The following is a 14,001-nucleotide window of genomic DNA, read 5'->3' on the forward strand; positions in this document are numbered from 1 at the left end:
TTACCCTTTGTTTTGCACATTAAGATAATCAAATGTTATATGGGAACTGGTAATTTCTGCACTTGCAGGACAAAAGAAGTGACTTTTGCAGGATTTACCATGTGTGGAAGTCATGTCTGCCAAGGCTGACTAGTGGGCATGTAAAGATGAATGAACATAATGCTTTGCTTAATTTCTTGACATTGGGCGTAACATTGGCAAAACTAATAGGGAGTGTAAATTTCATGAGAGGTAGATTGTGCAGGGTCTGGGTGACACTATGACTCCTTATAATACCTCCAGGGAACTTTTAGAGAATCGTTTTCCTGGGAGACCTGTATATCTTCCACCAGAGTAATGGCGTAAAACTAGAGAATCACCTGGGGAACAGTAGAATCCTTGGAGTCTAATGAAATTTGGTTCTGGAGCTGCATTATCCATGAAGTAAACTCCACGCTGTCATAAAATGCCTGGTCCATGATAACAATTAAATGATTTCTTTGTGCATCTGGTGTAAGTCAGTCAATAAAGTCTCCCCAGCACATTTTGCATACCTCTCAAGGGATTCAGGTTGATAAATGTAAACATATTGCATGTGTCACTGCTATGTGTGGCTGAATGTAAAACACCTGCCATGACTAAAATAAATCAAAAGCATGAGATGTAAACAGGACTCTTCCAATCACTACCTAAAATGGTACAATTATATTTAGAACATTCCGAATCTATTCTGAGGTAACAAGAGGAGGAGGAGGAGAAGTGGGAGATTGGGCATTAGAGGCCTTTTGAGAATTCTCATTGACTTCACTGGGAAGTCATGTACCCGTGACAATGTTAGAAATGCAGGTGCTTTTAAGAATAAACCAATTCTTACTTCAGAGTGAATTGAGAGCTGGTGATGCTCACTGAAGTTGGTACTTTGGTTGTTCCACAGTTGGGAAGGCATCTGGACAGGGAGAGGATCCAGAATCATGGAATCCCCAACATTGCAGAAATAGGCCATTCAACCCATTGAGTCTGTACGACTGTCCGACAGATCATCTTACCCAGGTCCACCTACCGCCCTGTCCCCATAACCCCACGTATTTACCCCACTAATCCCCATAACCTACACATCTTGGAGCACTAAGGGGCAATTTAGCACGGCCAATCCACCTAACCTGCACATCTTTGGAGTGTGGGAGGATACCGGAGCACTCGGAGGAAACCCATGCAGACACTAGGATAACGTGCAAACTCCACACAGACATCCACCCAAGGCCAGAATCGTACCTGGGTCCCTGACGCTGTGAGGCAGCAGTGCTAACCACTGTGTCATCATGCCGCCCCCTTTATTGGGAGAGTGGAAACCAGTGTTTGTTCTGAACTATGGTATCACAATATAACAGTTGTGAATTATCAGGGTGTCTTCTGCTATCTAATTTGGTAGATGGATATTCACCTGTTGAACATCCCTTCAAAAACTTGAAAATGCCCCATTTGAGAATCTTGTTGTTTCCTACAATAATTAATGTTACAGGTCAGAAAGATGCACAAGACCAGTTGAATACCTTTCCTCATTATATCTACATTTGGAAATTAGTTTCAGCATCAACTGAAGCAATTGACGATAAAAGCTGGCACTGGAAATAAAAGTAAGAAACATAATGAAAGATGGTGAACAAAAAAGGATTTGGTGCTCAGATCACTGTCCACTGATTTAGTTGTTGGAGATGTACCAAGACAGCTCTTGCCAAATGCCTCATTGTAGAGATTAGTGCATGAAAAGCAGTTACTGTGTTACTAAAAGGTTCCTGGCATCTATGGAACTTTAGTGGAGGCAGAGACCCTTATAACATCTAAGAAGTATTTAGATGTGCACTTGCAATGCCAAAGCATACAAGGCTATGGGTCAGCTGCTGGAAAATGGGACTAGAATAGTTAGGTCGTTTGTCTTTGACTGGTGCAGATGCGATGGGTCAAAGGGCCTTTTTCTGTGCTGAATACCTCTATGACTCTATTGCTTGCACCACTGAGTTTGGGGAAGGAGAGAGAAAAAAAGACAGGAACAACTAAGTGCAATTGGATTAATTTGTTAAAGGGAGAAAGGTCTCTAAAGGTCTCCAAATGCTCGTGTCATTTATACTAGATATATATGGGGTAATATTCAAATATTGGGCCGAATTCTCCGGCCATTCACGCTGGCGGGATTCTCCAATCCCACCGGCAGCGCACCCCCGCCCACAGGTTTCCCACCAGCGTGGGGTGATATTAATGGGAATTCTCACTGACAGCGGCAGGACCAGAGAATACTGCCACTAGCAAGCAACGCGCCATCTCCTGCTGGTGGAAAACACATGGTTGGGAGGACGGAGAATCTCACCCATTGTTTCTACTCTTACCTATCCTAATGGAGGAGCGTCTGTTCTGGATTTCTCCCGCTGGGAGTTGCATTACCCAATATCATTAAGGTAAATGTGAGCAAGGATCAGAAAATCACGTGAATCAAAGCCAGGAAAATTCAACTCCCAGTCCACTAAAATGTTTAACATCTGCTGACAGGGAACCTGTGCTTTTAATGATGCTTTCTTCTACATCAATATTGGCTTCTAATTTTAGCAATAATTATTATTGTATTTGATGAAAAGTGTTTCATTGGTTTGGAAATTTATTGCTTGTATTGCAACAAATAAAATTCTTTCCACGGGTATATTATGCTGGAATTAACTTTCTACCAATCTGCACCGATAACAATTCATTTTGTTATCTGCATCGAATGGAGATTCCTTGAACTTTTCCCACAGGAATCTTCTTGTAGCATTGTGTATCCCAACAGCAAGATGGGAAGTGCGTGGGACTTCTGCGGGTAGGTGGGATGGATGGTCCCGTGCAATCACATGGCTGTTAGCCAGTTTTAAGTTTTGAAGTGCAAAGTTTATTTATTAGTGTTACAAATAGGCTTACATTCACTCTGCAATGAAGTTACTGTGAAAATCCTCTAGTCGCCATACTCCGGCGCCTGTTCAGGGACACTGAGGGAGAATTTAGCATGGCCAATGCACCTAACCTGCACATCTTTCAGATTGTGGGAGGAAACCAGAGCACCCAGAGGAAACCCACGCAGACACGGGGAGAAAGTGCAGACTTTGCATAATGACCCAAGCCGGGAATGGAACCAGGGTTCCTGGCACTGTGAGGCATCAGTGCTGACCACTGTGCCACCATGTGTTAGATACTCATGAATAAAGTGCCTGGTCAAATGTGTGGCAGGGCAGGCAGGAAGTTGATGATCCCACCTCACAGGATTGAAGGTCCAGGTATCATATTTAAAAGCATTCAGTCCAGTCCAGTACCATCAGCTTGGCTGCGTAAATGGATGCCTTGAGACAAAAGCTACTGTTAGAACTTTCTGATCTTCCCCCACAAACTCTCCCACCACCCTCTTCTCCAAAACCTGGATAATCTCAACTGCTGCTACCAACTGCTTGTCTTCCCTCACCACTACCATGTGCTAATCCAGGGTGATATCTCAGAGCAGACAACAAATAGGCCCCAGGGTTTAGTAATGCCTCCAAGCAAATTCTCCTTCATTCATCCAGGAATGGCGACAGATCCTGTTTCCCTCTAATGGCGGCAGGCAGCCCACCCTCCGGACCTGAGAATTTCTGAATACCTGCCACATCCTGGTCTCCACTCACCTCACATCTTCATCCTCAGCCTGTTCTCTCCACACCTCTTTGTGTTATCGCAGCAATGTCTCCGGACACTCTCGCATTGACGCTGGAACTTGAAGCCATCACCTTCCCTCAGTCACCTTTGACCGACCCTCCATCAGTCACAACCCTCACTCCATCAGCCTTGATGTGCCCTGTGTTACTTTTGACTCTCAGACCTCACCATTGACCTTTCCTCTATATTTTGGATCTCCCCACAATCATGCGTCAGCCACTATCCCCTCCCCCACCCCATCTGTCAATATTGACCTTGTGATATGTGGCCCTGCTTCCTCTCTCTATCCCCCACGCGACCTTGTAGGGTCAGCACAACCCTTGGTCAGCCATGCCTTGATCCCCCTTGCAGAGTTAGCACCCTGGCCCCTTGCCTCCCACCCTCAGTCAGCCAGACCCCAATCCCCCATGCATGGCCACCACTCCAATCATAACGTATCAAAGCCTCCTCTCTCATAGTCCAATTGCTCCCCATGCAATAATAGCAGGTCCTATACAGTCCAAATCTCCCAGGAAGACTACCATGTCTGCTGCCTGCCACCTTTAACCAGGTGTGAATTTGAAGGCATGTGCTTCTCGTTCACTGTAGAGTTAATTGCAAAGCTACCATTAAGCTGGAAATATTGTGTTTTGGTGAGGGTTCATGACATGCTAATGCTTTACCAAGTTCCCACTGTTACCAAGTTCCCACTGCCTGTCACCGGGAAACTCTATCTGCCTTCAATCTGCTGCGAATTTGCTACTTTTATCCCCCCGTTGGGAAGCTGATATTCTGGACAATAAAGTGAGCCTATCTGTCTTGTTTTGCACTGTCGGTAACAACACATGATTCCAGCCATTGACTACAGCTTTTGGAGCAAGTAGCTGACAGCTGAATGGCAAACATTTAAGAAATAAGAAGTTGAACAATAAAAAAACGAGACAATGACAGTACCCAGTTATAAGTAAATATTTTACTGCTCAGTTTTTGGTTACAAGACAGCAAGTGATTTTATAACATACCCTGTCAAAACTTAACATTCAGTGCTTTCAATCAGCAAAAATATAGGAAGTCTAATACTGCGCACGAATCTCAGGAGGTGCTTGAGCATTGAAACCATTTGTTAAAATATTTTATAATGTAAGGGTGTGGCATGCTGTACACTGCAGAGCTGCAAGTAAAGTCACCAGCAAACACGCTCATTCTCTTCACTTTCAAAGAAGTGGAAATGCCTCCCATGGATTACCTGTAAAAAAAGCACAAGTCGATGTCCAACATAAATAAATATTCTCCCATCTGAGTTAGGTTAAGTCACATTTTTGATGTTGAATCTGTAACATTTAATGAGTTTGGAACCTGGTGACACTCACTGGTTAGCAGCATCGAACATCTTCTTCCTACCCTCCATGCCCGACTTGGCTTCCACATTCTTACGCCAGTCGCTCACCTCCACGTTACGTTCCTGTGGGAATGTTTGAAAAATATCACGGATTCAGAATAAGGGGAATTGCTTAGGATCAGGATAAAGAAAATGTTTAAGACTGAGCAAAACCTTGCAGCTGCAGAAGTTCATTCAGTTTGGCCGCGCTAAGTGGACATTATGAATTTGTTGTGCTCCCCACCTGATCATCAGTCTTATTAAGACTGGATTCTTACAACAAGTCAGATTAAACAAAGCATGCAAACTTCATGGAAGAATCTCGACAGTGCAGAAGAGGCCATTAGGCCCATTGTGTCCGCACTGACTCTCTGACAGAGGGTGGAATTTTCCCATCCTGCCCACCACGGGAATCGCTGCAGGCAGGGGCGGGCCATACAAAGGTCCGTTGATCTCGGGCGGGATTTTCTGGTCTTGGGGCGAAGGCAGCCGGAAAATCCCACCCAGAATATCTCACCCAGGCCCTCTCCCCTGCCCTATTCCTGTAACCCCATATATTTACCATGGCTAATCCGTCTAACCAACACATCTTGGGACACTAAGCTGGAAATCCAGAAATGTGTGAGATATTATTTGATTATTACCTTTTCTGTATCATCCTTTTTGACTGACTTCAGGTTAGCTCGCAGATCCATAGATACTTTGTGCTTGGATCCCAACAAGGCACGCAACATAGCATCAGCAGATACACGCACCCTACGCAAAGTGGGTCGCTTAAACTTCCCTCTCAGGTCAAGAATTTTCAGGGACAGATCATGAATCTGTTGGCAGTAGAATGTGTGTGAAATATTACAGCTGAAATTTCCATAGTATTGCGATGTAAGGATGCAGAGATTTAAATTTACCAAAGTTGTCATGTACCTCATAGTTGTTCTTGCCAGCTTTGAACTCAAAATCGTATCTTTCTTCATCAACAATCTCAATTCTCTGATGAAGCTCTTTGCATAAATTCTGCAACAAGAATAGTTTAGCACCGGTCAGTATTCCTACCTATGCCACCTCGTCTAACCCCACTTGCATGAACACATCCCGTAACCTTTAATATCTATATTTGTCAACCAATTGTCCAATTCCCTTTTAAAACATTCACTAAAAAAGTGTAACTCAGAGTATACTCACCTCTGTCAAAACTTGCCTAGTGAGAATTTGAACGCTGCTTCAATATTAGTTTATGACAGAGAATTCCACGTTTTAACCACTCCCGCTGTGAAGAAAGCTTTGTTCCTTTTATGGTTATCTTAAAGTTGAGCCATCCACACTGTCTCATCAGTCAGCAGAAACAACCTATTACTATTATGTCTTATCATAGTCCTTCATCACCTTGAAAGGCCGCCCCTTAATCTTTTCAGTTTCTTTCCATAACTATTTTATTCAACATTCTGACTGAAAATAAGGTTTATGCTCTCATCAATATATCATAATTCATGGGCTCATCTATGTCAAAAATAGCACAGAATAAATTTAAATTTCTCTACACAAGGGAGCAGGAGTTAAAATCCAAATGGTGCATTAACCGCCAGTTTCCCACCCAGTAGCCATTTTAACATGGCCAACTTGGGCAATTAAGGGATTCACCTGATTTTTAATTTGATTTGATTTGATTTATTATTGTCATATGTATTAGATATACAGTGAAAAGTATTGTTTCTTGCGCGCTATACAAAGCATACACTCATAGAGAAGGAAAGGAGAGAGTGCAGTATGCAGTGTTACAGTCATAGCTAGGATGTAGAGAAAGATCAACATAATGCGAGGTAGATCCATTCAAAAGTCTGATGGCAGCAGGGAAGAAGCTGTTCTTGAGTCGGTTGGTACGTGACCTCAGACTTTTGTATCTTTTTCCCGACGGAAGAAGGTGGAAGAGAGAATGTCCGGGGTGTATGGGGTCCTTGACTATGATTTGAAAAGGAACCTCATGAATAAATGTAAATAAGGGTCTTAAGATATTAGGAGGCTGATATAATCTTGATTGTCTAAGTGGAGAGTTTCAAATCATAGTCATAGTCAAGGACCCCACACACCCCGGACATTCTCTCTTCCACCTTCTTCCGTCGGGAAAAAGATACAAAAGTCTGAGGTCACGTCCACTCAGTAAAAGATGGCGGATATCCAATTAGGTAAGTTTAAAACTGATCTTTGTCCAGCATGGTGGGGCAGAAGGTTTTATCCACTCCTGTCCAGGGATTCCCTCCCCATTATGATCCATGAATTCTCCACAATTTACCTGTTTGCCAGTTTGGCAGCCTCAGGGCCATTTAATCTTTAAAGACCCAAAGCTGTCTCTGTGCTTTGGGCAACTCATTGGCAACATGTTAATAAGGCCCGCCTTTAAAATGGGCTGGGCCTCCCACCCTAAGTACCAAACAGACAGCCTGAGTGCTCCCACCAATTTCTGCCCAGGAATCACAAGTCCCCTTAGGGTGTCAAAAACCGAGATGATTGCGCATTTGAAGGTCCAGGAAAAGGTTGAGCAAAATGCTGTAAGTGTTATGCATTTCTGCTTTAAATGAAGATACAGTACAGAACATAGTCTTACTTGCAAATCAGTAAGTGAAAGGCCAGTGAAGTTAAGTGGAGGTACACGTTCTGCGAGGAATTTTTCCTTCTCCACATTTCGGTCAGTTATTTCTCTTTCTAGATCTTCTTTGGCTTTGCCCAGCATGAGAATCTGTGTAAACATTGTTATTAAGTCAAAAATCTCATAATAACACTGACAAATATATTGTCTGAATAATAAACTGGGAAAAGCAATTTCATCTCACCTTCAAGTGGAGCTTACGTGATGCAGAGATCTTACAACTTCTCTGTTAATGAGAATGAAAACAAATAAGAATTAGTCATTTAAGTGGGGCTAAGCTTTTACCATTATTGGATAATGTACATCGGATCACATCTTCTCAATGAAGATCCATACTTGAAGGGAATAACATTAAGATAGAGCTATCAAGTACAGGTTCTTGAATATATATTCTCCTTCTAGCTGTGGGTAAGCATTTGGTGAATTTACTCATATTTCTCTATGACACAAGTACACAACTGTGGACACAACAAAATACTTCTAGCTTAGTGATCAGAAAATGTGGCCTGTAAAAGTATGAAAATATATAAAGTGCCTTCATTCACACCTACCTACTTGTGAGCTGGGTAATGAACTGATTTAACATTATTAATGTTGCATGTTAAAAATAGAAAGTTATAAAGATAGAGGTCTTTCAGCCTAGCTAGCCCATGCTAGTGTTTATGTTCCACATGAACCTCCTGCCACTCCTCTTTATTTCTCTCTCTGTATTCCTTTTTCCCTCATACGTTAATCTAGATTCCCTAGAAATGCATCTCTGGGCAGGATTTTCCAACCCTTCCCGCCAGCAGGATCTTCCGGTCCCACCGAAGGCCAAACACGCTTAGGATTCCTTGAGAGTGGAATGGGGCGGCCACGCAAAATGGTGTAGGCATTGACGAGACAGGAAGATCCTGCTAGTGGTCACTAATGAGCCTCCTCTAGTGCCAGAAAACACGCTGCGGAGCACCCGGAAAATCCCACCATAGGGCGGGAATCTTACCAACAAAATGGCAGAGTGGTTGGTTCCGGTGAGAAAAATGGCACGTTTCTCCCCAGATCTTACCGCACCCTGTCACAGAAAAACAGCTGAACATGTTTCATACCATCATGTGTGGGGCAGGGCCTCAATTCGCCGGCAAAGCCTGGCTGCACTAAGATCGGGGCAGCACATTTAAAGGGCGCCCTGATCAAGGCAAAAAGTAACTCCCCACCGCCTCCCTCCTCCCACCCCACCACGGAGAACTCAGGGCCTCTCCCCCCATGCACCTGTAATCAGAGCCAGCATTCCTACCCCCTTGATCAGAGCCGACATTTCTCTCCCTCCCCCAACCCCCCCACACTCCTCACACCACCAAACGGAGCCGGCATTTACCCATGATAATATTTAGGCTCTAAACTCCCAAAACCAGATTATATGAGAGGTTAAAGTATTGAAAATCTGAATCCTGATCCCACCTGTAGTTTGCCCAATTCAATTTTAGTGGGGTTTGGTAGGGGGTAGGTGGCCACCTCTCTCTCAGGAGATTAGAAATGTAAATATTATAATGAGATTGCATGTTTTTAATTTAAGGGTGCATTTTTGTACCCTTTTAAATTTAACTCTGGGTGGCCAGGTTATGCTAACTTTGGGAAAGCTAGCAGCTACAGGGAAGTAAGGACTATTGGACATAAAAGCATTTCCAGTTACCTGCTGGATGCCATGTACCTGTCAGGGTAACCACTCCGCAAAGACATCCTCTGACTCTTCAGAATAGCCTTCATCTCGGCCCGAGGCCTCTGACCTCTGATCTTTCCCTGAAGACTCCAATCCAAAACCCCATGAACCCTTCAACCTCTCTGGATTGAGGCCTCCCCACCATTAACTTAGGTTTCTGACCAGACCTCCTCAACCCCAGATCTGGACCATCTCACCATTGTTCCCCCCCTCCCCCGACCACCTCCCTGCTCACCCCCTTCACAATGCCCCCTTTCCCCCACTAACAATCCCTCCCTCCTCTAAACATCTTCCCCTTCCCCCACCGACCACCAACTCCCCATCCATCCCCCCACCAATCACTTCCTTCCCCCACCAACCTCCTCACTCCGTGGCCCCCCTGATTGGGGCTCTAACTTATCAATTCTTTCCTGGGATGTTCCTGGCAAGGCCATCAGTTGTTTTCCATTGCTGATTGCACTTGTGAAAGTGCTGCTGAGCCATCAGCCACCTCCCCACCAACTACCCAGTCTAGAAACTAAGCCTGCCATTCAGGCTGATTCCTAGTGGAAGGGAACCTGTTGATGTGTCACATGCACACTGTGAAGTGAAAACCCCACAGCATGTTGGGAAATGCTGACATGCAGGCTACTGCACCCCATCCCTTCCCACTCCCAGTAACTCAATCAGTTAAAGTTCCATCCGGCACACTATATTTTAATAGATTTCACAACTTTTGCTGACAGAAACTCAATTTCCTTTGCAGAAAAGCAGACTGGTGTTGTGTAAGCCATTTTGACAAGTGGTGTCAAAAATATTTAAGTACTTCTCACCCCAAAATGTAACCCTAGTCTGACAATTCTTCATGGGTTGAAAGACAGGGTGACGAGCCTCATTCAGTGTAGTGTAGTCCTGTGCCACTACACTGTGTGAATACTGCTACACAGTCCCAGCAGGGCTGCCTGGAGAAATATTGGGTATAATTTTATGACCCCATTGCGGTGGGGACAAGGCTGTCAAATTTGGCGAGCTGTTCAAAAGTCCAGTGACCGGCGGGACCAGAAAATCTAGCTGGCGGCAGGATCTGTAAAAGTCCACCCCTTGTCTGGAGCACAAATTGCAATAAAGTTCAGATATAATTGGTATAATTTTTCAGAATTTCCATGCGATTCAAAGGCTCCCACATAATAGCCACACGTGTTCACTCATTCCCATAAATATTGCAGAATAACAATACTGAGGAAAGAGAGTATGGATGGAAATAGCTATCTGGTTGAGGGGAAGTGCATGGAAGATGACTGCGTACTTTAACATTTGCCTCCTTCTGATTCGCTTGAAATCTTGGCGCTGGAGCAGCTCTAGGAGGAGGTGCTGGTTTCGGTGGTTCTGGTTCAGGCTCAATTACTTCTTCAATCTCTTCTGCTTCCTCAATAATTTCTTCCTCAATCTGTGGAAATATTATAGATCCAATTGTTAGAAAAGCCTCAAAACCAGTACAATTTTTAAAATTTTAAGGGTACAAATGTAAACTTTAATTGTTAGAGAACTGACAAAATTATTCCAAATTTTAATGGTTCAAATTTTTATTTCAGGAGAACTGTCAAAATTAGTCCAAATTTTTAATTTTAATGGTACTAATTTTAATTTGAGGACAACTGTCAAAACTATTCTGAATTTTAATGGTTCAATTTTTAATTTTAGGAGAAAAATCAAAACTAGTCCAAATTTTAAATTTTAATGTTACAAATTTTAATTTCAGGAGAACTGTCAAAACTAGTCCACATTTTAATTTTTAATGTTACAAAATTTAATTTCAGAAGAATTATCAAAACTAGTCCAAATTTTAAATTTTAAAGGTACTAATTTTAATTTGAGGACAACTGTCAAAACTATCCCGAATTTTAATGGTTCAATTTTTAATTTTAGGAGAACTGTCAAAACTAGTCCAAATTTTAAATTATAAGCAACAAAAATGAACAATTAGAAATACAATTGCCACAGAAACACAATGGCAGGTTTGTTAAAATGCTTACCTCTTCCCTGAAAAAGAGAAAGAGAGAAAATGTCAGAGAGAATATCATAGCAATTAAAAAACAGTCGCATGCCATACATATTGAGTTTAAATGCAATTCTATTATTTCTGTTGATAATTTTATTGCATTGTTCAAAAATTGTGATTCAGAAACTGTGAAATGGAGTAAATCAAATACTACACAGTTTTATCTGCACCTTTCAAGGTAAGGAGAATGAGTGCACTTCCAGTGGGTTAAAATTTAAAAATGTTATCTTATAGCTTTTGCCTTTTTAAAAATGTTGTGGATTTATTCTCAACAGTTCTTTCGGGACAGACCTGTGTTGGACGCATGAGTTCACAATCTTTATAGTAAACCAAAGGCTATAATTTTACACACCCATCCCGCCCACCCTCCACAGGGTTCTGAGGCTGGGGTGGGTGGGGGAGCAGGAAATTGCATGGACGAGATTCCCTCCAGGTTCCAGCCTGTTCTGACTTGGTAGAAATTTTACACTGGGGCGGATAGGACCTCAGAGAAGAAACCCGCCCTTGCCCCAATTAAAGCCCTTAACTGGCCACTTAGGGACTTTTTCACATCCAACTTCAATTTGTAGACTGGCAGACACAAAGTGAGAAAACAACAAAGTTTGATATTGAGTGGGATGGGGTGAGGGTCACCTCCATCAGAAGGCGGCTTCTGACCGGGCTGCCCTCCCCTCAAACCCTGGTAACCTCCAAATCTCCCTCCCGATCCTCCCCCTGGCCTATCCCTGAGATCCCAATTGCCCCCTGGTGACAACCCCCCCCAGTTGTTCCCTCCCCTTCCCACCCTGGGACCTTTGCCACTTATCTGTTCTCTGGGCCTTGGGGCTTTGTTCCAAGCAGCTTCTGGCAGTGCCCCTTCTGGCCATTACATCGCTGTGCCTGGAGGGATTTGAGGGCTGTTAACCTATCTGGAAGTTCTCCGAGGCAGAATATTTTCTCGCATGGGGGTTGAAATCCCACCTTATGCCAATCAATGCTCATTAGAATTGGCATTGGGGCTGCTGGAGTTGGCAGGATGTGTTCAAAAATTCAGGCCAAAGATTTAGACGGGAATCACTCTCATGCAACAATGGATTGTGGTGCTTCAAGCAAGGCCTTCTCCGTGTCTGACATGTTCTGCATGTGACCAATGTGCTTAGCTAGCATAAAGTGAATTGGGAGCAAAACTTACTGAGGCTCAGTTTCTATGAGCAGTACAACAGGAAAACAGCACTCTTGGAATGGTTCTTCAGTCAAGTGATATTTCCTTGTATGAATCATTTATTCCAATAGAACCACTCTTTATATTGATTTAACTATGCTTTTGGTCTTCAAGGACCAACAAGGGGTTGTTCTGCCCCAAATCATTCATTTTAAAAAAAATACCAGTGTTTGAAGGACAAGCAGCAGCTATTAAACAATTGCTGGTTCCTTGTGACATGACCTTGACTCACAATACATCAGCAGGGGGTGCACCACAAAATATTTAAATGAACTGACCCCATATTATCAGATAAAAACCGTTTAGTAAAATACGGGGCACTAATTTATGGGACTATATTATCTGCCAAGTTTGGCAGATTCCTTTTTCAGACTTTCAGGTACAGAGGCAGGCGCAGAACGATATGTCATTTTAAACAAAATAACGCACAATTTTTGTGACAGTAGGGTTTGTATTTAGGAATAGCAAACATTTCATTTTCAATGATGCTACCCTGGTGAAATAACATAAACAGTACAGCCACTAGTATTCAATTTAAAGATTGCAAATGTTTAACTTCTAGCTAACAATCTTAGAAAGAAATCTATGAAAGAAGAAATAATAAAACTTACTGATCAGACATTTTGGAGTTAGGGGTCTAGACCTGTAACAGCAACAAAAGATGTTATACCTGCTCCCAGTCACAATTAGGTAGAAGCATATGTATCAAAACAAATTCATTGTTAAAGTACACCTTTCACATTTCAATGTCAGGAATTGGGGGAAAAAAACATAGCAATAAGATGAAATAATGACAACAATATTTCCAACTTTCTTTCTTCTCATCTTAGACCATGGGCAGTTTTTCATGCTATGGTTCTTCATATTTTCATTTGCTGAACTGTCATCCTCCATTGTATAATGGTACAACATTCCTTAGATAGGTTCATTTTCCTGAAAAGCAGAACTTTGTTATTTTCTCTTAATTATTGTCAAATCCTCTTCATTCTAATCCCTTTAATCAAGGGCAGCACGGTGGCACAGTGGTTAGCACTGCTGCCTCACAGCACCAGGGACCCGGGTTCGATTCCTGGCTTGGGTCACAGTTTGCACATTCTCCCTGTGTTTGCATGGGTTTCCTCCCACAGTCTGAAAGCCGTGCTGGTTAGGTGCATTGGCTATGCTTAATTCTCCCTCAGTGTACCCGAACAGGTGGCAACTAGGGGATTTTCACAGCAACTTCATTGCAGTGTAAGCCTATTAGTGACATTAATAAATAAACTTTTATCACTTTTCAGCCTTGCCTTTGTTTCCTTTTATCTTGTTCCCTAGCGGCTTTAAAGTGTTTTATAATATCATTGGCCTTTTTTAGTTTTACATAAATGCTGCACTTTATGAACGGGGT

The 14,001-nt window shown here is 42.8% G+C and overlaps 1 protein-coding gene across 1 annotated transcript; it reads right to left on the bottom strand.

Annotated features, from left to right (window-relative positions):
• Positions 1-4,619: 4,619 nt before the first annotated feature.
• On the bottom strand, positions 4,620-10,704 carry LOC144507894 (troponin I, slow skeletal muscle-like). The gene is made up of 7 exons (XM_078235369.1): positions 10,664-10,704; positions 7,867-7,908; positions 7,641-7,772; positions 5,966-6,055; positions 5,689-5,865; positions 5,037-5,128; positions 4,620-4,912 (listed from the first exon to the last, which is right to left on the bottom strand). Exons 3-7 carry the CDS (start codon positions 7,764-7,766, stop codon positions 4,909-4,911), a joined length of 489 nt encoding a protein of 162 aa, XP_078091495.1. The 5' UTR covers positions 7,767-7,772; positions 7,867-7,908; positions 10,664-10,704; the 3' UTR covers positions 4,620-4,908.
• Between the last annotated feature and the right edge of the window lie 3,297 nt (positions 10,705-14,001).

The sequence above is a fragment of the Mustelus asterias genome, chromosome 19, assembly GCF_964213995.1.
Source record: "Mustelus asterias chromosome 19, sMusAst1.hap1.1, whole genome shotgun sequence".
Classification (NCBI taxonomy): Eukaryota; Metazoa; Chordata; class Chondrichthyes; order Carcharhiniformes; family Triakidae; genus Mustelus; species Mustelus asterias.

Bases quoted from the DNA above. Each gene is read 5' to 3' on its own strand.
- LOC144507894 (XM_078235369.1), bottom strand. From the start codon at position 7,766: ATGCTGGGCAAAGCCAAAGAAGATCTAGAAAGAGAAATAACTGACCGA. The intron at 5,866-5,965 runs GTACATGACAAC...TACTGCCAACAG, and splicing joins CTGGCAAGAACAACTATGAG to ATTCATGATCTGTCCCTGAA. The intron at 5,129-5,688 runs GTAATAATCAAA...ACATTCCCACAG, and splicing joins AAAAGGATGATACAGAAAAG to GAACGTAACGTGGAGGTGAG.